At 39.8% G+C, this 21,814-nt stretch overlaps 1 protein-coding gene across 2 annotated transcripts in view; it reads right to left on the bottom strand.

The window, feature by feature from the left end:
- Positions 1 to 1,987: 1,987 nt before the first annotated feature.
- Positions 1,988 to 21,814, bottom strand: part of nedd4a (NEDD4 E3 ubiquitin protein ligase a) — a 30,896-nt gene continuing 11,069 nt past the window's right edge. Inside the window, exons 1-25 of one of the 2 annotated variants that reach the window (XM_084362183.1) lie at positions 20,073 to 21,697; positions 14,349 to 14,399; positions 13,850 to 13,911; positions 13,597 to 13,699; positions 12,781 to 12,944; positions 12,566 to 12,683; positions 11,428 to 11,589; positions 11,165 to 11,248; positions 10,798 to 10,917; positions 10,430 to 10,657; positions 10,167 to 10,244; positions 9,965 to 10,019; positions 9,810 to 9,868; positions 9,019 to 9,084; positions 8,146 to 8,375; positions 7,775 to 7,896; positions 7,552 to 7,622; positions 7,354 to 7,449; positions 7,193 to 7,266; positions 7,054 to 7,114; positions 6,912 to 6,971; positions 6,710 to 6,817; positions 6,516 to 6,612; positions 6,266 to 6,338; positions 1,988 to 5,165 (exon numbers count right to left, since the gene is read on the bottom strand). In XM_084362183.1, coding sequence (XP_084218309.1) covers positions 5,063 to 5,165; positions 6,266 to 6,338; positions 6,516 to 6,612; positions 6,710 to 6,817; positions 6,912 to 6,971; positions 7,054 to 7,114; positions 7,193 to 7,266; positions 7,354 to 7,449; positions 7,552 to 7,622; positions 7,775 to 7,896; positions 8,146 to 8,375; positions 9,019 to 9,084; positions 9,810 to 9,868; positions 9,965 to 10,019; positions 10,167 to 10,244; positions 10,430 to 10,657; positions 10,798 to 10,917; positions 11,165 to 11,248; positions 11,428 to 11,589; positions 12,566 to 12,683; positions 12,781 to 12,944; positions 13,597 to 13,699; positions 13,850 to 13,911; positions 14,349 to 14,399; positions 20,073 to 21,371 — 3,744 coding nt within the window. In that variant the 5' untranslated portion in view covers positions 21,372 to 21,697 and the 3' untranslated portion in view covers positions 1,988 to 5,062. Of the gene's footprint in view, positions 5,166 to 6,265; positions 6,339 to 6,515; positions 6,613 to 6,709; positions 6,818 to 6,911; positions 6,972 to 7,053; positions 7,115 to 7,192; positions 7,267 to 7,353; positions 7,450 to 7,551; positions 7,623 to 7,774; positions 7,897 to 8,145; positions 8,376 to 9,018; positions 9,085 to 9,809; positions 9,869 to 9,964; positions 10,020 to 10,166; positions 10,245 to 10,429; positions 10,658 to 10,797; positions 10,918 to 11,164; positions 11,249 to 11,427; positions 11,590 to 12,565; positions 12,684 to 12,780; positions 12,945 to 13,596; positions 13,700 to 13,849; positions 13,912 to 14,348; positions 14,400 to 20,072; positions 21,698 to 21,814 lie in introns of those variants that run through there. The other variant, XM_084362184.1, reaches the window with a different exon arrangement.

Raw genomic sequence — 21,814 nt, 5'->3', positions numbered from 1 at the left:
CTCTTCCAGAAAATATTGTTGATGTGACATCTTCTGTCACACACACTTAAGCTGTTTGTTCGTTAATGTTTCTCTGTAAAGTACTTGTATTGTATTACATAACCAAATACTTGTCCACAGCCTGAGTGCAGGTTGTGGGCTCTTCTCTTACATAACGTGAGAAAGTGAGAGCCCGGCCTCATTCATGGTCAGCGAGGCTCTCCCCAGGGTGTTTAATTAATCAAGAATTCAGTTTCGGCACCTGCCAATATGGCAGAGTTTGTGGGTGGAGTGATGGCCGGCCTGCATGTGCACTGCGGTCGAGCTCTGAGGCCGGATCAATGCAGTAAAAGTCATTATCAGGTTATGAATGTTGGTAAGGTTGTGGGTAGAGGGGACCTGCTGCCATTGGCTGAGGCCCATGCCTTCCTGCTCCCACACATGCCCATCCCCGCTGACCTCAGGAGTGTCCAAAAGGGCCGGCCTGAGTCCTGTGTGACCTTTCCACTGACCCCTGTGGAGAGAAGGGGGTTTTAGTGCCACAACAGGGGGGTTGTGGAGAAATTAGGACTGGTGCTGTTGAGCTGAGTCACACAAAAGGCTCCGACCACAGAGATGAGTCCTCGCCACTGCTCCACAGCTAACACTTCATATGAATGTTTATTCCATACTGCTGGTCAACAAGCACACAGGAAAGATCACATCTGTAGCTTGAGATAAAAACTCAGACTGTGCTTTTAGTTATGTGGTGCAGTGAAATGTAGTTTGAATAAATAACAAAATAAAAAGCCATGACAGACTGACAACAGTTGGACATAAAAAAAGCAGAAGTGAAAGAGAAGAACTGATGATTTTCTTGCAAAATAAGATCTGAAAAAAAAAACAAGTGTTCCTCACTGGCAAGTTTTAAAGTTAGGCGATGCCCCTTAAATTAGTCCAATGTGTTATATCTCCCCCAGCTGGAACAACTCAGTACTACAGACACCTACATCTATACAAGACACAAGAATATGATTAGACCATGTGCTATCCAAAAGAGAAACCATGCACATCTCTGAAACCAGCTGTAGTACTTAAAAGGATATTTTGAAATAATGGAGCAAGAAATCATAATCAGCTGTCAAAAATTAAATGTCAAATGGTGTTTACTTCATAAAATCCTAAAAAATATCAGTCAAAAAAGATTACAAGAAGCAACAGCAAATGTCTGCTCCAGAGGGTGTCCTCCAAACTCTTCTTACAATCATAAAAATTTCATTTTAATAAGGAAATACTGCAACTAAACACTCCTCAGTCAAGACCAGCCTGTGGGCCAAAGTTGGTCAGTTAGGTTCAATTTGGCACCCCAAATGTTTCTAGTGAAAAAAAAAAAAAACCTGGTCTAGAAAGCAGTGTATTACATTTAACAAATATTCATAACAACTATAACGTAACTGTAAACATATATGTAACTTCTCTGGGTAACGTTTTTTATCAATATGACTGTATTTCAGTCTCATCCACTATGTTTACACACTAGCTTTCACTTGAGAGAGTTATAAGTGTCAACAAACACATGACTGAACACTCATCTCTTTCCAACTACGATATATTGTACAATATATTGTTTGACTCTGATGAAGATGCACATTGCGTCATAACGTTAATAAAAGTTTGTGCTCTGAATCTGTGTGTTCCAGTATACCAGTCATTTTGTGTAATAAACCATTTATCGTGTTGATGAAGGTGCTATATCGTAGGCAACTACACTCGTTTCAGTTAAACCATTTATCAAGTTTACATTCTGCGTATAAATACTAAATAGGGGGAATTAAAGTAAAGTGATGCTGAGAAATATGTGAAAAGAACCAGAAATTATTAAAAGTTAAGTTCAATGCATCACTGCCTTAAAAGTCTTGGGTACAGTTCATGAAATCGATGGAGAAAATCTGTAATAAGAATAAAAAACAGAAGTGCACATCAAGAGCAATAATGACGAGACAGACATGAAGACACTGCATAATTGTTTTTACATATCTTTATTTTTCAAATATATTTAATTTGGTGTACTATAAGTAATCAGGTTGGGATTTAACAGCTACAGTTCATTCCACCCCTTAAACTGTTGTATATATGTTGCATGCATGTTGTTGTTGTTGTAATGCACTTATAGGTGTTATAATTAGATTCTATAATAACAAAATTTTATATATCAGAAATTAAGTGTTGCTCTATTCATTATTCTTCAGTAGACAACAATACATATATAACAGTACTTCCATTTAGAGATTAAAACATCAATAAACAATCAAAGTCTACAATAGATTACAAATGAAGGCCTCAGGACTTAATTCTTAAATAGAAGAGAAAGAAGAGAATGTGCTAATTTTCAGCAATGTTCATATGTAAACATTTATAACACATATGCACTTGAAGCATAGGATCAGATTTAAGCAGTCTGCAGGTGACAGATTGGCAAAGATTCAGACAGTTCAGAAGTAAGACTCATCGATATTAACAAAGTGCTTCACTTTATAAAAGCATAAGTATAAAATTGTGTTGCCAGAGACAAGAACCAGCCCATGATATCTTCCTTTACCAACGACCTGTAAACATGGCAGGTAGTGTAAACACATGTTTTACCATTCAGAAAACGTTAAAACTACTGCTTGAGCGCAGTTGCTTTCCTACAAAGGGATTACAAGTGATGACTCTTTTTGAAAACAGACAATAATCTGTACACAACCAACAAAACAATCTTTAAAGTTGCACTCTTAAAAATAGAGCACTGTGCTGCAATTAGACACCCATGATGAGTAGAAGAAAACAAAATGATATCACTCATTGACAACAAAACATAATAATTCACATACTGTATGATAAGGCCAGTCTGTTTGATAATGTTTCTATAAGCTACTGGCCAGGAGATATATCGTGTATATACATTTCTAAAACACAGTCAGTGTTGAACTTGAGTATGAGTGGCTATTGATCATAAATGACAGACTAAAAGGATGAACAATGAGGAGGTGCACCAATAACCAATTTGTCATTTTGAGTAACCTTTAACAGTTTTAATAAATGCTTCATCATTTTGTAAAAGGGAAATTTATATTTGTATGTACAGTATATTTGTGTATATAATAACAATGTCAATATGTACAATAATAATGCATAGTATTTCAGCACAATCTAACACTGCATGAACTCACTTCTTTGGATATGTGGCCTACACAGACACAAACTACTGTATAATTAGTTCAGCCTGTTACTGGTCCTGGTGTTGATACATCACTACATTAATGATTAAATGACACTTGCTTTAAGTAGTCACTCAAACTGCTTCAAATGCTTTTGAGGTGCATATATTTGGGATTTGCATCAGTGTTTCTAGTATGATGGAATGAAAAATGTTTAATTATGTATAGAATTTAAATGACAAGAAAACGGAGAGAACAAATCTTCACATCTGTTTTATTTAGTTTGAATTGCCTTTTTTTTATCATTCAGGTTTTGCTTCTTACATATTGTTGCCCTCAGCTAGTGTTCATGTAAGGGCAATGTCATTTTTAAAGGGATTTTGGACTTTTGATATGTAACATTTCTGCATTAAAATGCCTTAAATAGAAATTTGTTATATACATTTTGTTGAGTTGTTCATTCAAATGATCCAAAACTCAAGGTAACGCTGAGTTTCATTTGGTCACCAGTCAATGGAGTCATATCCTTTACACTGCTATCTCTACTGGGGAAACACGGAAACACCAGTTGATATGTCAGAGTGAGGAAGGAAGTCAGCGAACTCTATTGTTTACTGTTGTTTTTATTCAGGGTTCCTACACCTTTGCATAGTCAAATTTAAGCACTTTTAAAGCATTTTCAAGCTTTACATGCACCTTAGCATGTAATACAATGAATTTTGCAACGTAAACCTGCATGTTTGATTATAAAATAAAGTATCTGGTATCATAAATAGATATTTGGGATTTGTTGGGAGGCCCCAGAAACAGAAACAAAGGGCGGCGTGAGGCCGGCCCAGTTGCTTTTATCTGCGTTTTTAATTCTTTATCTAAAAATGTAACTATTCAGTCAGGTAGCGATTTTTCATGACAGTAATGCAGTCACAGTTTCAAGTACTTTATCAAGAATCCAACAACTTTTCAAACCTTGAAAACACCAGATTCAAATTCAAGCATTTTCACGGATTTCTAGCACAAACCCTGTTTTATTTCAGTGGTGAACAAGCATGATTGTTCATTGCCGTTTGCTGCACTTTCTGATGCCAGCTGTCTCTGAAAGCTCAAATGTACAACCAAACAACCTAAGAAGATTACGGGTTGGTGTGGCATTTCCAAGATGGAGAGAACTTTGTGACAAGCTGGGACTACAGAAAGATGCTGATCTCGCATGTGTTCCACTGGACAGGTAAGGATTGGATTTTCATTGGCAACTGTGGCTCTTTGGCAATGAAAACAACACCTCTCATGATCTCACACTACTTCACGACATCATTAAACTACATCTTTCGTTATTGTTTTTGAGAGATTCCTAGTACAGAAATAACATACTGTGCAATTAACTTTGGAGTCGAAGGATATTGGTCAGGATACACAAGTTGTAAGTTTGAAACTTTTCATATAACTGTCATAGTGGGGTTGACTACTCTGACCCATGGTTCCCTCTTTCCAGCACTAACATGTTGTGAAAGGGCAAGTTACGGAAATTCATACCATTCATAACATTTGCACAAACATAACTCAACTAACGTGAAGACGAAAATATTGCAGGTACCTGATGTGAGAAACTTTTTCTGAGGCAATTCAGCCCAAATAAAACAAATGTTTGTTTTTTTTTAGATGTTTTTGTTACACAGTATACAGTTTTGAGTTTTTGCTTTGTAAACTTTAAAACACGTGCGGAGTGATTAAATACCTCCAGCACTCCAGATTTTATGTCCTTTTTCTGCTTGTGCCTCAACAGTTTGAAGAGTGTGTGACTGTCCTTCATCTGTCACACAGCTGGCAGGTTAAGACCCGAGTCTGACGCACAGCTTGTTTCTCTCTGACGGCAGTAATGTCCGTTCAGCTCATTTACAGCAGGAGTGCTAATCCACCCCGTCGAAGCCTTGTGCATTCTCGATGGCGATGTTGAGTTTCTCCCTCAGCTCTTCAAAAGACTCATAAGGAGGCAGGTCCAGCCGATTGAAGCTTTAGGAGGTGAAAGTAAAGACAATCATCAAATCACATCTAAATAGGAGTCATTTAAATAATGCATCTGTGGGAATCAACTACGAATGCAATTCGGTCGTTCACAATTCTTACAAGACATCCAGATTTAATATTGCACCCCAAAAAAGAGACTTTCCACAGATAGATTAACAAATGAATGTCCAAATTTGTTGCCACAGAGGCAGAAATTTCCTGGCTTTTGGTCCCTGACATGTGTCAAGCTCCACAAACCCTGAATCCTACACTTCTCATGCAACTTAACTGCAACTTTTGCATTCTTTGTGACTACAAAACTGGCTTTGACATGCAAATCTGTGTAGTTCCCCCTTTTACACGGAGGTGTCTAAGGCTATGTTTAGACTCAGTCTGGATGCTCATATCGGTTTTTAAAGTGTCTTTAACTTGCAGTGTGACACACAACCTCAACGTCATATCCAGAGAGACGTGATATCCAAAGAGATGGACGATCTGATCACTTACAAATAACAGTGCGGACAATCGGGCATTTGGATCTGAAAAACAAATCTGATCTGCCTGTTGCAAATGACTGTATTCAGCTCCCAAATAGCAGAGTGAGAGATATGACTGTATGCAGCCACTAGAGGGCATTAACCCACTTTGCTCAATTATTATTTTGTACTAGTCCTTTTTTATTATTATCCATCACCATGGCCACACAATAACTCTAATCTAAGATGAAGAAACTAATACATGCACAACACATGCAGCTGTTTCCCAACTCACTATTTTCTTTTAACGATTGTGTGTCTGCTGTTTACTGTTGTCTCCTGAATATCTCTTAACTATTTTAGCTGCCGTTTTGCTCTCTTTAAAAATGTCAACTTTAGAGACACTGGGGGTCTGCACATTTTAGCCACACCACAGATAAATGATCATATTTGTGTAAGTTCCTCAGAACTTTGACAAAAGGCCAAATTGAACTACAGACCTGACCGCTTAACATAATCAACAAATTAGTATATATCATAGATAGATAGAAATTATATCTAGAGTACATTGCTAAACTTAACTGTGTTGAATATATTAAAAAATAATAATAATAATAGGGAGGTGCTCACCATGTGTGGGCTCGGGGGAGTTTATCACGTGTTCCCCACTGCTCGATGGTGAACAGCTGTGGTCCGTTAGACCCTGGAAAATAAATCCATCAAACATCAAATAAATACATATGATTATAACTGGAATTCAGTTAGAAGAAACAAAAAGAAGAAAGTTAGCGATGAGGCAGAGATCATTTGTATCAGTTGTCCTGCTTGGGTAAGAGTACAGTAGAGTCGATAATCTGTAAAATGCAGAAAGTTATCTCACCATAGAGTTCAGCAAATCCGTTCATCGGGACCCTCGATGTTCCCGTCACAAACTGCAAGAGCCGGATTCTCTTTTCTGCATCCATCAACAGCACCGTCTGTAACAACACAAACAGACGCATCAATAAATAACTAATGCAAAGCTCTTCTTAAAGGAGAAAAAAACTTGGCTCCAGGCATGGAAAGTCTTCTTACTTTCCAAAACCACTGGATAACGATGTGGTTGGACGCGTAGCCGTTCTTGTACTTGGTGTTCTCCCTCCAGTCATTCACATCCACATCTCCCAGACCACACATGAGGAGCTGTGGAGGACAAGAAGGCAGGTAGGCAGATCGTTATTCATCTTATTGGAATGAATCTGGTTCATTTCACGTTTCGGACAGACTGAACACTCACCTCGAGCTCATTCTCATCAAAGATCTTGATCAGATCTTGTGGTATCAACTCAAAGAATCCCTAAAAATACAACAGATTATATGACATGATATTTTAAACTGTTTAATGGTGATATATGAAAATGTATAAAATAAATCGTCACCTCTTTGAAGGCAGTCATCTGCTTCTGCACCCTGTTCACAAACCTCCACTGCATCACCAGACTGTCAAACACAGCAGCAGGTTAGCATCAAACCATAATTTCTGTGAAGATGATTAAAAGTTGCTTCTTTATTGCTTACTGGATGTACTCCTTCTTCGTTTCATTAGTGACGACAATGTCTGTTCCGCCAGGCGTCAGTTCATGCTGGTGAGTCTGAAAAAGTTGGATGGTTTCATGTAAATCACATAGAAAATCACAAATTTAAGGCTGTTGAGGCAAAAAACAAAATTATAGCCAAACCTGTCCAAACAAGTCCTCGTCAATGGTGAACCTCAAATCCAGGTCTGTTGGGTCGTTCTCCAAAATCCACATCAAGGAGTTAAAATATTCGCTATCCTGAAGAGACAACAAACACATTTAAACACACCAAAGGTCTTCTAAATTGCCTGTAATGTGAAGATCCTGATTCAAGGTGTTTACTCAATAAAAAACACTCACAACAGACTCCATGTCCTGGAGAGTGATCGGCTTCTGTAGCATCATCTTGTAGAAAGGCCGAATGAAAAACGCTTTGAAGAGCACAAACAAAAATGTCAGAATCTATTAAAATCACACAACTTAATCTAGTTCTTTTAAACTTTCTCACTGCTGTGGCTGCTACCATTAGAACAACATTTATACAAACATTTTCACACACGTCACACAGTCAGGTAGCACTCACCATCGAGCAGTTTGCCATGATAAACGGCCATGCCTGCCACCCGGCCGATGAACTTGAAGTAGGACAGGTGGTCCTCGTTGCATAAACCTGAGTTGGGGTTAATCTGCAGCGTGTAGTTATCCCTGGAAGACAAACACAAAGACATTTTTCAAAATCAGCTGTCCTGCTTCTAACCTACAGATAATTACAGCTCTCCCGAGTGTATTTTTATGTTGCTAAAGGAAATACAATTCTGTGATTATGTATTCCTTTTGACCTGTGCTTGTATTTTCGGTCTCAGTCTGTGCAACACTAGACTGGTATGGAGCCTATACTCATTTAAACACACGTTAATGATGTGACCATTAGAGAACATATAAAAAGAGACTCACGTGGCAGAATACTCAAACAGTCCGTAGTACGGGTTGAACATCTCCTTAGACATGAGGAAGAACCACTCCCTTGCCACGCCACCATAATCCAGTCCTTTTTCTCCCTCAAACTCCACCCACAGTCGTGCCTTCAGCAAGTCAGCCTTCTTAACTGACAGGATGCGTCGGTATGAGTCCTCGAACACCGCGTTTCGTCTCATCTTCATCTCAAAGCGGTTTGGGATGTCAGCCTGCATAGAAATGTATTGAGCTCATTAAGGATAAAGCTTGCGATTATCCGATGGTTAAAGGTCCCATATTATGCTAATAGTGGATGCCTACTAGAAACTGTCCATTGCTGCAGCACCTCTATTCGCTCTCTGTGTGAACTCTCGGTGTTAGTGTTTGTCTCATTAAGGGTCACCTCTCAAAAAGCCCAGTCTGCTCTGATTGGTCAGCTCTCACCAGCCTGAGCAGGCACTGCCCACATCAGCTCTTACAGTGTTTCTGTAACCACAGTCGTGCTGAAGGTTGAAGGTGGTGACTGTATAGCTGTGACATCACAGCCTTACAGACGTCCTGATGGCTCGTTTGAAGGCACCGTTTCTGAATACAGGCTGTGTGCATTTTTTCACAGATGGACCGTTTTGATAATTTCACAGAATTTATATATATATATATATATATATATAAAAATATGTAGAGAGCACTATGCTTTATAATAAAAAAATACATGAAAATCCCACATTCTATAATTTGGGACCTTTAAACAAATACAGAATATGTGAAATTGAGACAGAAAAACTGATATCAGAGTAACACCACTCCTTATTAGAATAGTTTTATTTGCAAGGTAAACAGTCTCAGTTACAGTTGCTCCTGAAGGACACTTACCGGTTTCTTGAGCTTCTTCCTGAAGTAGTCATACTTCTGTTTATAATCTCTGGAATAAGGCACTGCCTATAAGCAAAACAGGACAGTGTTCAGCAGCAACAAATCAATCCTAACCTTATGACCTACACTGTGGTCAATGATACATATCTATAGGAAACCTGTAAGCTATAAATAGAGAACAGGTTTTATCTTATGCTAATATCATGTTACTGGAGATGCAAGATATGGATTTTTTTTGGAGCCCTTACCAATAATCATAATTACATGATACTCATGGCCGATAATGATAATATAATTGATATTTCACATGTTTTGTATTGAAAAAGAAGTTCAAAATCGATGGTTTATGCACACCTGAGGGTGAGAAAGGCTTAGATCTAGTGTCCAAAGACATTTTGATATTCCACAGCTCTCATAAGATCTGTTAAAACTCGTATACTTTTTGCCTCCTCTCTGAACCCCTGTGAAACATGTGCTGCAAACTGCAAATGTGTTGACTTCCTCTGAAACTGTATGAACAAATTTGGCTCTCTTGTTTTCTCTGTGTTTATTTTTCAAACCAACTTTCAAGGTGCAAATAGCCACCTAGTGTATCAGAGTTTGTAAATGCTTTTTAGGTCAATGAAAGCAGTTTGCCTTCTTATTATTGGCTCTATTTATTGGCTAAAATAATACAGATGAACAACCAACAATATAAGTTTCCCAATATTGGGCCAATATTTCAAAAAATATATATCGTACTTGCCTACATGTTACTGAGAAATAAAGGTTCAAATTCAGGTTATACTTACTGGTCCAGTTATAGCTGAGTTCTGTAATCTGGGGTCATCCCATTGTGTGGTCCTGGTGTCTATGAAATAAAACACATCAGAGGCCCTTTTTTTAGTATGGAAACATACTCATCATTTAGTCTGAGATGTATTTGAGTGTTGAATGTCATACGTACTGTGATCTATGTAGAATATCCTCCCATCAGTGTGGACTCTCTCCTCCCAGCCAGGCTAGGAAGGAAAAAAATGTGTTTAATAATTAACTCCTTAATAAGTTGACTTTAGACTATTGAATACAGTAGGCAGCACTGTCAGCTCCAACGGTGACAAATGTCTCAACTGATTTGCTACTGATCTTTTCGTAGCTAATGAACTTACTGGCAGAACGCCGAGATCAGATGGGTCGAGTGAGGCTCTCCTCCTCTGCTGCACAGGAATCTTTAGCCTGGGATCTTCCTGTTCAGTGCAAAACAAACAGGGCGTGTCAAAGAGGAATGCATACACAGGAGATATCACTGCTGAATGGACTTTGCATCAGGAAACACGTAAGAAATAAAATACTAGCTTTCTTGGTGCGCCATTAATAGAAATGCATCTCTAAGTGGGTGGCCACCACTTATAATTGTGTGTTGCCTTCTCACCCAGGTAGTAGTCTTTGTGTTGTGGTCGATGAAAAAGGGTCTTCCACTGGGAGCACTGCGAACCTCCCAACCGGCTGGCAGGAAGCCAGATTCATATGTGGGCTCGGGGCTCGGGGTGTGCTGGGGAGACTCTTCGCTGGGGGCAGGCGGTTGGGGTGGAGGGGGGCTCTGGGGTGAACCTGCACCACCCTGTGCTGCTGCTGGTGCTGTGGGTACCTCTGAGGTTCTCTGTCAAACAAACATTACAACATGGAGACATACTGGTGTTAAACAAATGACTAAACTTGATTAGTTGTTAGTACATACATATATCTATGCACGTTAGTATATTTGCCCCCCAGTGGATAATAGGAAAGCCTGGTGTGTACCTGAACGAGGGGTTTTGTCCATGAAGTGGATCGACTGTTGTGGTTGACGTAGTAGCGTCTTCCTTTATTGTCTCGCTTCTCCTCCCAGCCCGGAGGAAGCCCAGATGAGGTTGGAAGCAGCTATTGAATGACATTAAAATTGAATGCAGTGATCAATACAGAAACCTCAAGCTCCCTGTGAAACACAACACCAACAAAGACATTTATCTCACTCAAACCATTTCCTAACTCCAACAGCACAGGAAGTGAGAGAAGCTGATTAAAGAAAATACCTGAGTATCACTCACACAGCAACATTCTGATGCAAGACAGGTTTGGTAAAAGGTAGGAAGCAAGGAGTGATTTCATCAGGGTGTGTATAACTTACCACAGGATTAACGGGATGTTCCTCTCCTGTTGAAGACCGGGTACTTCCTCTGAGACTGGAATGGCGTGAATTGCTAGCATGATCCTGCATCAGAGGGGAAGGATGACAAACACAACAATGATCATCTGGTTATTAATGTGTATATAATGTACTTTCCTTCTCTCTCTCATTGGAAGCCTGTGGTTCATATAAATCTCATTATGTGTCTCTCTTCCTCTGACTTACGGTAACTAGAACCTTATGCTGCACAGAAAATGACTCACTGTCTGGGAGGTGTTCAGCTCGCTGGATGAGGCCCATGAAATGTTAACGTTTCTCAGATCGTCGCAGAACGAGTGGAATTCAGGCACAGGCGTTCTGGGTGTAGTGACCTGGTTATTGCTGTGGTTCAAGGTGGAATCATCCTCTGTAATGACCTCCCAGCTCTAGAAGATAAGACATTAGAGACACATTAAGGACACACAGTGGGAGACTGATCTACGGTTAGCTCTGCCAAATTACTCAGTTTAAATATACAGTGCAGGCCACTGAGAGTTCTGTTTCAAAAACCTAAATGTTAGTTTGTTTAGAGGAAATGAAAGTGTTTATGCCAAAGCCCTCAGAGGACAAGCAAGAACTGCACTGGTACAGCAACATCTGGCTTCAACATGGGCTATCAGGACGCATTCACCTGAAAAAGCATTGTTAAAAACTGTGTTGTGGACAGGCTGTGTGATATTCTTAAACCTGTAAAAGATGATTTTTTTTGCCACTTTGGGAAGTAGAAACAAGCTGTGAACACAACACAGTCATATCGTCACATTTTAGTTGATATGTTGAACAAACAGGTGCCTATTTACACATCCAACGGATACAGAGCAACAGTATCATTCATTTGGAGTCATGTTTGAAGTCCAATATTCGCTCCCCTTTTAGTTCTGTTTTTGCTCTTCACCAGATCCTGATGGAAAATATCTGGCTCTTTAGCTGCTAAATGCTCCAATATGTTCACCAGCTATTTGCTAACTGTGTCTGCCATCTGTTTGGTGCTGAGCAGGGAGTGCAAAGTAGGTTTTTTGAGTTTTTTCACTGAAAAACTTATGGCATGCTGCAGCATAAAGAACAATGCTATGAAGGCTGTGAAATTAAAACCAAAAACAGTTAAGTAATCGGCTGAAAAATGATAACGATGAGCTGAAAAACAGTAAAAAGCTTCAACGAGTTAAGAGCTTGTTCACTGGGCATGTTGGGATTAAAAAAGGTTTTGTTTTGTTTTAAAACTCATTCATCAAATAATTTTCCTTCCTAAACAAAATGGAAAAATACAGGTAGGTCTGAACAGAACACAGTAATACAAGACAAGCAGGACACAGTGAAGGGCATGCAAATACAAATGCAAATGTATTAAAAAGTTCAAATTACCTCAGGAGACTCTCGCGTGGTGTTCTCATCGGGGTCTGAGATCTGTCTGCGTGTAATAAAAGCATGCTCCACCTCCGTATTATTATTCTGTCTTCTTTCCAGTTCCACATTATTGTCTCTGTTTAGGACGAAAACATACATAAACATTCACCATCAGTACTGCACCAACAACTGCACCATTTTTTTTATAACTTTGCAGACAAGACTCTGCTTACTGCATTGTGGGTCGTTGCCACTGTGTGGTTCTGCTCTCATGATTGACAAAGTAGGTTCTCCCCAGGTTGTCCTGCCGTTCCTCCCAGCCAGGGGGCAGAGCAGGAAGCAGCTGGCTTTGTCTGGGACCTGACATGTCCTGAGACTCCAGAAACTCCCAACTAGGCTGCAAAACATGAACAAAACGATTTAAAAAGGCAGCACAAACAGGATGAACAGCTGTTTGACTGCACACATCAAAGAAGACTTGGCTTAAGATCATTCTGAAGAAATAATCAGCATATTTTAAAAATGCATAGAGTGACAACTATAAGCTAGACTCATGGACATAGTGTATTAAGACAAGATTTAGATTAAAGAGATGATCCATGCTCTAGAAGAACTCATATTACTCTCATGAACTTCAATTGTTGCCTATGGTTAAAATTATTCAGAGAGACATTCAACGTCCAATCACAATGATTTCCATGTGTGATGATAAACAATCACTTAACCTGTTCTTACTGTTTCCATAGAGAAAACTGTACAAGCAACAAAATGTACAAACAACCCTGAGTTTGAGTTTGGGCATGAAAGGGTTTGTTCAGTACAAATTCACAACGACTGGGAACTAAAAATCTATAACCTGTGATTGATGCTCTCATAAGTTTGCTTGAGGCCATCAAGCCACAACTGAATGACCTTATCAAACTGAGCTTATCTATCATAAACGAGTAATAAAAATCACTGCGGAAGCAAACCAAACACAAGAGGATCTGTGATATTTTTGAAGATCATGAGAGATATATTGTTACTGCACAAACATTAGCCAGACTTACATCCGTGTCCTCAGTCTGATCTGCTGTCTCCTCCTCCGAACCTGGGTTTTTTGGTAGATACGTCATTTTAAGACGCAGATGTCCTTTGACTCTGGACTTGTGACTGCGCAACAAATAGATTAAGGAATACATAAATATGTCAGGATGGTTTAAAAACAAAGTATTGAACGAACATTTCTCAAAATAAACATGTAAAAATGGAATGTAAAACAGGAAAAGACAAAAGATTTAATAACCATGAAATCATGCCAACCTTCGTGGGTGAAGCAGAAAATCCTTGAATGTGAATGGCCTTTCTGTGTTAGGATTTTCTGTCTGAGAAAGAAACAAAACAATAAAAAGGAAATCTGAGAATCTGAGAAACGATAAAAGGAAATCTTTAACTCTCCAAACACTTTAACAGCCACGTGAATAAATCTACTGCCCTGCATTGTATCATAACACTGTATATTTAAAGATACGACTGCATGCAATGATCTGTGACATTGCACCATGAGGGCAAATTTGTGGGTGTTGTATTTATAATGAAACAAAGCAGGAACGTAACATAAACATGACAGACTGTGTTTACAAAACTATAGACGACGATGTGGAACAGACACTAGAATACGGGTGAGCATGTTTACATTCACATGGTGGCGTGAATGAGATTGAGGTCGAGAGCTCGTACAGTAAAAACTACAGTAAAACAAAATCACTTCACCTTAAAACAAGTCATACAGAAGAAAGATTTCCTGCAACAAAGAACTCACCGGGATCTGATTCAAGGGGACGTCCACCTGTCCCAGGAAGTCATCCCGTGTCTGTAGGCAGAGGGGCACACATGTCAGGATCATGACAATATTATCTCCTCTTACAAACACACACACACACACACACACACACACACACACACACACACACACACACACACATATACAGAAGACTGGCCTGGACATGTTCTGTTACTTAGACGTCTTTGGTGTAATAAGAACCACTGTAATATCCCCATAGGAGCATGCAATGTGTATTTTTACCTCCTGTCATGTCTCTATCATATCAAGACAAGGCCTTCAAACTATCTTAAATCATCCTCAGCGCAAATACAGCACATTTTTTCTACTTAAAACAATGAGTCATTTGACTTGATCCATTTCCTGATAGATTAAAAAGTAGGAGAGTGTTTATCAGCCCACAATGAATGGCTGCACTGTGTTATTGCTTGAAAGACTGGGACAAAAATAATGTAGCATTTGTCAAATAAACTGTCCCTTCTTTGAACACTTCACACATTCACTGCATGCCTTTATTGCAGTCTCAAAGGCAGAAGGGCTGAAGGCACTGTGGGAGTCAGCTTTGAGACCAAATTAACACCCTGCAGCAGGTCAGACTGTCCAACAGCAGTATAGAGTGTTTACGTGAACAAATATAGATGGAGGCCTCCTTCGTCCTGCCCTTGCACTTCTAATAGTGCAGCCAAGAAAAAGCAGTTAAGTCCAAGTTAAAAGAAAAGTGACAAGCACACAAGCGATGATTAAATTCTGAAAACCCATATGCTACCATCCCTTTTAATTTTGCCAAGATTTTAACCACAATAGTGGGTCCTGTTTGTTTTTAATTACTAATAACCTCAAGTACATCAATGTTAATTTTTGGAAATCGCAGTCTGTTGGTCTAGAAATTAGACTTTACTCAACGGCAACAATTACTGTTAGTCACTCTGGGTAAAGACCGTCGGCTAAAATGGAAATCAGAAGTCTAAAATGTAGGGCTGCAACTAACAATTATTTTCATTTTGATAAATGTGCAGATGTTTTTTCTCAATTTATTGATTAATCTTCTGACCTGTACAATGTCAGAAAATTCTAAAAATGACTCATGTCAATTATTTTGTCTCAAAAGCAGCCTAAAACTTAAGAAAAATCCAGTTTACTATAAAGTAAGGCAAAGAGAGGCAACAATTCATCTCAACTCAGAGACTGGAGTTGAGGAATTTCTGGCATTTTTGCTTTAAATCACATTACTAGTCTGCAAGCTGTAGATGCTCTCCATTCCCAGGGAACAGCTGCATTTATGGTTGCAGTAGCATTGTTGTGTTTACAGTGAGCTATTTGTTTAAGGAGACATCAGCATTCAGTGTCATAAATGTAAGTTACATTTATTTACACACCACAGTCCACAGGATATTAAGAGAGTTAAAATGTGTATATCTTTTGGTATTGTTTGCATATGGCCCCTATAATAACCACTGGAGATTTACTAGAGTGTATGTGTGTATAAAGTATACACAATAGTGTTGTTTCATATTGAACACTTAGCTTTCCGCCTATATTTACGTTCACAACAGTTAATGAGAGTGGAGAGGAAAATAAAGATTTCAAAAAATATGACAGTGAAAAAGCTTCTTTCCTTCTGACTGAGGCACAAGATACCAAATTGATAATGACATTTTTGTCCCACAATGTGTCTGTTGGGTAGTCTCGTATCGTAGCATTGTTTTCTATAAGTCTATAAAGTCTTTTCTAAGTTTATAAATCAAGTTCATGTTTTGGAGACAATGCTTCAATCACCAGTTATCAGAAAATGTGTGCTTTTCTTACGATCCTATGCTGGTTGGTGCATTTAGAGATTTAGAAAGAAAAGAGATTCATTACTATACACAGTCAGACGCATGACATCTAGAAGGATTAAATGATCAATTCAGTGTCACATTCACACTGATTAGACCTTAATAACTTTAAACAGACTTCTCATATCTTGAGAAACTGAACGATACAAACAATCACAGACTAACCAGACAACTGATCCCTCTGTCAAATTAAACCTCTGCTCAGTCTTTCATAAACAGTAATGCATTAACAATTACAGGCTTATAGAGTAGTGATGATTATGCCTGCTGGTTTGAAAAATTAAGTGTGTCGTTTCTATTTCAGAACACACAAATAGAATTTTCTATGTAGTGAAACCATCTATTTCCCCGCAAACGTCCTGGATGTAAGGTTAGGTGAGGCAAAGCTTAACAAGGAGCGAGTGTATGGCCTGGACACATGACGAGACCTCAAGATAAAAAGTCAAGCAGAGATAAATGTCCATTCAGAGCATCCCTGAAGGTTCATGTGACACTAAAAGCAACTCAGTTTAGCATGTGGCATTAAGCAGTGCTGACCACATACTGTATGAGGCTGTGGCAAACAGCTAGAGACACATGTTTTTGTATCCGTGGAGCAAGCTCAGTGATATCCATCTTAGCTCTGCAACGACAAACTACTTTTAACAGGTGGACAGCAGCTTGTGAAACCTAAACTTCTGAAGAGCCGCCCAACTAATGTTATTGGAGCAGGCAACGTGTCTAATGATGAGCCATCCTGGTTACGAACTGAGGTACAAATCTGTGAAAACATTGACATTAAAGAAGAAGAAGTTATGTTTTGGCAAAGACACAAAGGAGCAAATGAAGGCTGCCAGAGCTGCAGAGACTACGCTTAATTATAATGACAAAGCTTACTCTAAGCTGTAAAATGTTGTGCGACGGCCTTGTTTTTTTCCACACTGGAAACTATTTACTGCAGGAGGCAGTAACATCAAAACAGATAGACTGCAGAGATCATTTGTTGTGCTGATGGAGAATGTATAACCAAAACATATTTAGGAAGAAAGTGGTCATATTCCAGTTTTTAAACAGTTAAAGTTGTTGAATTAAAGGTACTATAAGCTTGCTATGAAAGTCTCAATGTAATACTGATGCCTCTCTGACCTATATAAGCACGAGAAAAGGTTGGCTATTTCTACATAGTTATTTTTAACGCCTTCTACTTGGTCGGATTTCCTGTGAAATCAGACATAAAAATTTAAGGCACACAGACCGGAAGTGTCTGTTTACATTTCCCCAGGCAAAGCTTAACAGCGAGCTGTGCGTTTGCTGGTTAAAAGGAAGCAGGAGGAGACTTTTCTTTAGAGAATTTAATTTTAGACATAATATTTTGTGCTTATGGCTGATACCAGAGCGGTACTGAAGAGAAAAAGAAAATAATTGACCAAAGAACAAAAAAAAGCTGTAAGGGACAATCACAGAGCATGCGTGAAAAAAAAGTCAACTTTGATTGGTCATTTAACAGACGGAGAGAACTACGAAATTTGAAAGGATTCAAAACCGATCCTGAATTGGCCCACTTCCTCCAACGCAGGTATGTGATACAGGGAATGATTCAACTTTAGCTTTCTCAACAAAATTATTATTCATGCGCAACCAAAACCCAGGTGTTTGAATGGTAATTTTTCTAAAACTAAATTTACTTTGTTTCACCATCATCGTATTGCAGTTATTTATCTTATATATCCAGAAATTGATATATCCTTATTGCTATAAATCCTGCTAACATCTGTGTCGTCACAAAACAAATGAACACGCAACACAGATCAAGATGTATACATTGTTTTTTAACGGGTGAATGATTTATGTAAACCACATGTTATGACTTGAAGGAAGTAGGAAGTACTACTCTCCACGACAAACACTATGTCAGCGGCACAAAACTAGTTTAGACAATCAAATCTTAACTAGATTTAATTATAGTTAAATATTGGCCATTATACGACATCATCTGTTTATTCTGCTTGTGCCTTCAGTAAGCTACTGTATGACTTGCTTTTCTTGCAAATACAGCAGAGAGATTTCTGATTCGTGTTGTTCACCTTCCTTGTTTAACGTGGTCACACCTGGTTGTTCATTAACACATGTGAAGAGGCATATTGGGTTATGATGGCACAGCAGATAAGGGAGGCAAACCTCAAACTTTCAAAAAAATTTCCATTGTGGCTTGTGACACATTTGACCACATAGTTTGCCGCAAAATGTTTGAATTTCAAAAACTAAAGATGTTAATTTCCCCCATTTATTTGTAGTGGATATATTTAACATTGTTGGGGCTGCTTGCAGGCATGAGGCGATCCTTTTTACAGCTGCTGTAAAAAGGTCACTGGTGAGTACAAAGCTCATTTAGCCATATTTAGTCAGTGAACTCACTACCTGTTTTTTTTTTTAAATGCTTCAATTTATAGAAGAATGAGAATCCCATAAGACCATTTGAGTTATGTTTTAGTATTTTTACATGTCTAATTTGAATTATGTACTTTTGATAGTGAATAATATTGTTGACGCTCCGTTGTGTGTCGACACAGGCAGAATGTAAACAAAGGCGTGCCGTATTTGATGCAGATTTCTGAGAGGGAGATGTTTTATTTGTCACGGGACTAAATACACATGGAGGACTATCAACAGCAAACTCAAGTGAAATAAATACACTCGATAATGGCATTTCAGGGGCATTTTAAAGTGAGAAAAGGAAATCCAGATTTACAAAAGCAAATTTAGACATTTAAAAGTAAATGGAGCGGCTAATTACTGCAGGAGACCTTCATACTTGACAACCTGCTAAATGCAGGGGGGAGGCTGACACCTGATACTTCACAAACACTGCCTGGCAGGGGGACCCAGAGGGAAGGGACACACCATCCTTTTACTGGGAAAGGCTCACGCTCCCATCCTGCCTACATTACATTACCCCCACCACACGGACACACACACCATGTCCACAGATGGCTGGCATGACTGTGCGCTGCTCTAGTATCATGCTGTTAAATTTGAATCCACGGGACTGGGCAGAGCTACAGACCACCAGACTATCTGGAGTCAGGGGGAATATTTCAGAGGCACTTTATTTATATCAGCAAGGGGCACTGCTTTTCCCACCACTAAAATTAGCCTGGGTAAATACTTAAGTCGATCACTCATAGCGCTAACAGAATAATAAAAATGGAGAACTAACTAAGTTGAGCACGTCTTCACACACCAAACGAATGAACACACACAAGATGAAAGATCAACAACTTTTCCTTCTTGTCACGCTTTTCTTGGAAACCACCATGCAAATGGATTTACTGTAATGTAACCGAATACCTCCGAATGTTTGTCCACATTGGGCTTGTTAATTGCATGACTTAGCTGTAGCAATCTTCTCAGTTACTGAGTTTCGCTCTGGCTTGTGGCGAGCCTAATGGCTGACGCTGAGTAAACAGAGTTTTAGGGATTTGAATGGCATATATGTATATTCCCAACTCCATTAAAATATCTAGTGTCAGAAAAATAATCCCTCTTAAACTATCCTTTATTAAAAAATTGCCAAAGAAGCAACATTTAGCATCAGGCCAACATTAGCATATTTGTTATTTAAAGTAGTCATGACGCTTAACTTTCATTCCATGCTGTGCATAAAGGCTGAATTCAAAGTGGTGTCACTCAAGCAGTCACAACAAAGCAGTATGGAATCTACTTGAACCAGTTAAACGCCATTATGAGCGACACAGTGCTCATTCTTGAGGCCTTTCTGTGTCAGATATCTTGACCAACTTTGCCTCACAATTCACTGTGAAGTTTCAGACATCTCAGCTCATTCCTCATGGTTAGACACCATCACCTAATTAAGAAACTTAACACTCACCTTGGGGTTTTGACCAGGGCTCTTTGGTGTATTATTCCCTTCGTGGTTTGTGTTTACATCAGTGACAGAGCTAGGCAGCTTAGCAGGGCAGCAAGGAGACAAATGAATGTGCACATGTGGAGAGCAAGGGCTACTGAGTTTTGGATTTGAAACGTGACATGAAATTCCAGTGTTAGCGTAGGGCACCTCAAGAGAAAAGCTCCTTTGTATGGCGCGATGACAATGGTTTTCCTCAGGCATTTCCTGGCCTTTTCCTGAAGAACAGACCTTTTGGTTTTTCTCTGACAGTTTAGTTGAGGAGAACAAACAAGCAGAGGTACTACGATACAGTTTTTTGTGAGGGTCATGTTCACCCTCAGCCGGGTTGGTGACTGTAGCCATGGTTGTAGCTCCCTTCCCGGGTATGATTGGTCTCTGGTGGGCAAAGTGCAGCAGAACGCTGCTAGAGTGACGGTTCGATCTGTCTAGACTCGATGAGAGTTCCATCACTTTACTCCTGTCCTCCGTTTTGCCTTTTGGTTCATCCTGTAAAGGAATATTAAATTGCACCATGTGTTTGGTGTCCCTGAACTCGGCTGCACAATTTCCTTTTGGGAGACGACGGCCACTTACTGCCGTAGTGGTGGACCCTTTGCAAGTAACTTCCTCGTCATCTTGTGAAAATTCACCAGCAGATGTCTGAAGAGATGACTGATGAGACCCCCTCAATGGTGGGAGAGCAGGTAGAGCCACTGGACTGACTGGGGAAGCAGGTGGGGTGCTGCAGGGGCTCTTTGGAAATATAACCAAGGAGGAGCACCGTCTCAGCGGGACCTTCGACTTGCGGCAGAGTTGACTCCTCTCCTGGGTGGTCCTGTGCTTTTCTGGAGCCTCTGGCTCAAAGATGCTGTTGCTGCTACAGTACCCGCCATCGCTGGCCATGCTGCTGCTGCACGAGCCTCCGTCAGAGCCACTACCTGCTCCTCCTTCGTTACCCCCAGGGTCTCCATCCTCTATACTGCCATCCAGCTCTCCACTGACCTTTCCACAGGGCTGCAGCGCGATCTGCAATATGCTCTTCTTATTACATCCTCCAGTGTTAACCCTGGGTATGAATACTGAAGAGTATCGCTGTAAATTAGCATAGTCTGGTGACAGAGGAGTCACCTTCAAGTGGACAGAGCTATGAGCCAGAATCTCTGCGGGGCTTCGAGCTGGCACGCTGACTCCACTCTCCTCACCATGGCTGCTGAGGCTTTCTGACAGAGGGTCCGTGTTGCTTCTCCTTGACGCAAAGTGCAAGCGCAGCCGACGTGCCATTCGTTTAACTCTCTAATCCCTGCAGCGCCAGCCAGAGCTGCATGATCAAACTTGCTGGTAGGAAAAAAGGAAAGCAAAGCAACTGCTCCGAGCTCTGCTCTGTGATCACAATCATTAGCTGCTGTACATTGCCAAAATAGCTCTGGTGACAACCTACATTCCTCTCCAGGCTGATCTCAGCTTTTAGTCAGAGGAGGTCAGTGGTTCTGTTTGGAGACATGACCCAAACACACGACCTTTGAAACTAGAGCAATCACAGAGGTTTGCCCCTTTAAGGGAGCTTTAACTCTAAAAGGGAAAAAAAATACACTTAAACTTAAAGGACAAAGCCTCCACCTCTGACCTGCTTTAGCTTAGCTGCTAGTTAACTGTACCTCTCGAGTTGCAGACAAATTAACATCTAACACCCCGAATCTTTTCTAGCTGCCTCGCTCCTGTTTACC

Source organism: Pagrus pagrus (genome assembly GCF_965226575.1).
Source record: "Pagrus pagrus genome assembly, chromosome: 1".
Classification (NCBI taxonomy): domain Eukaryota; kingdom Metazoa; phylum Chordata; class Actinopteri; order Spariformes; family Sparidae; genus Pagrus; species Pagrus pagrus.
Note: the sequence above shows the minus strand (reverse complement) of the source record. Positions and strands in the feature narration are given on the sequence as shown.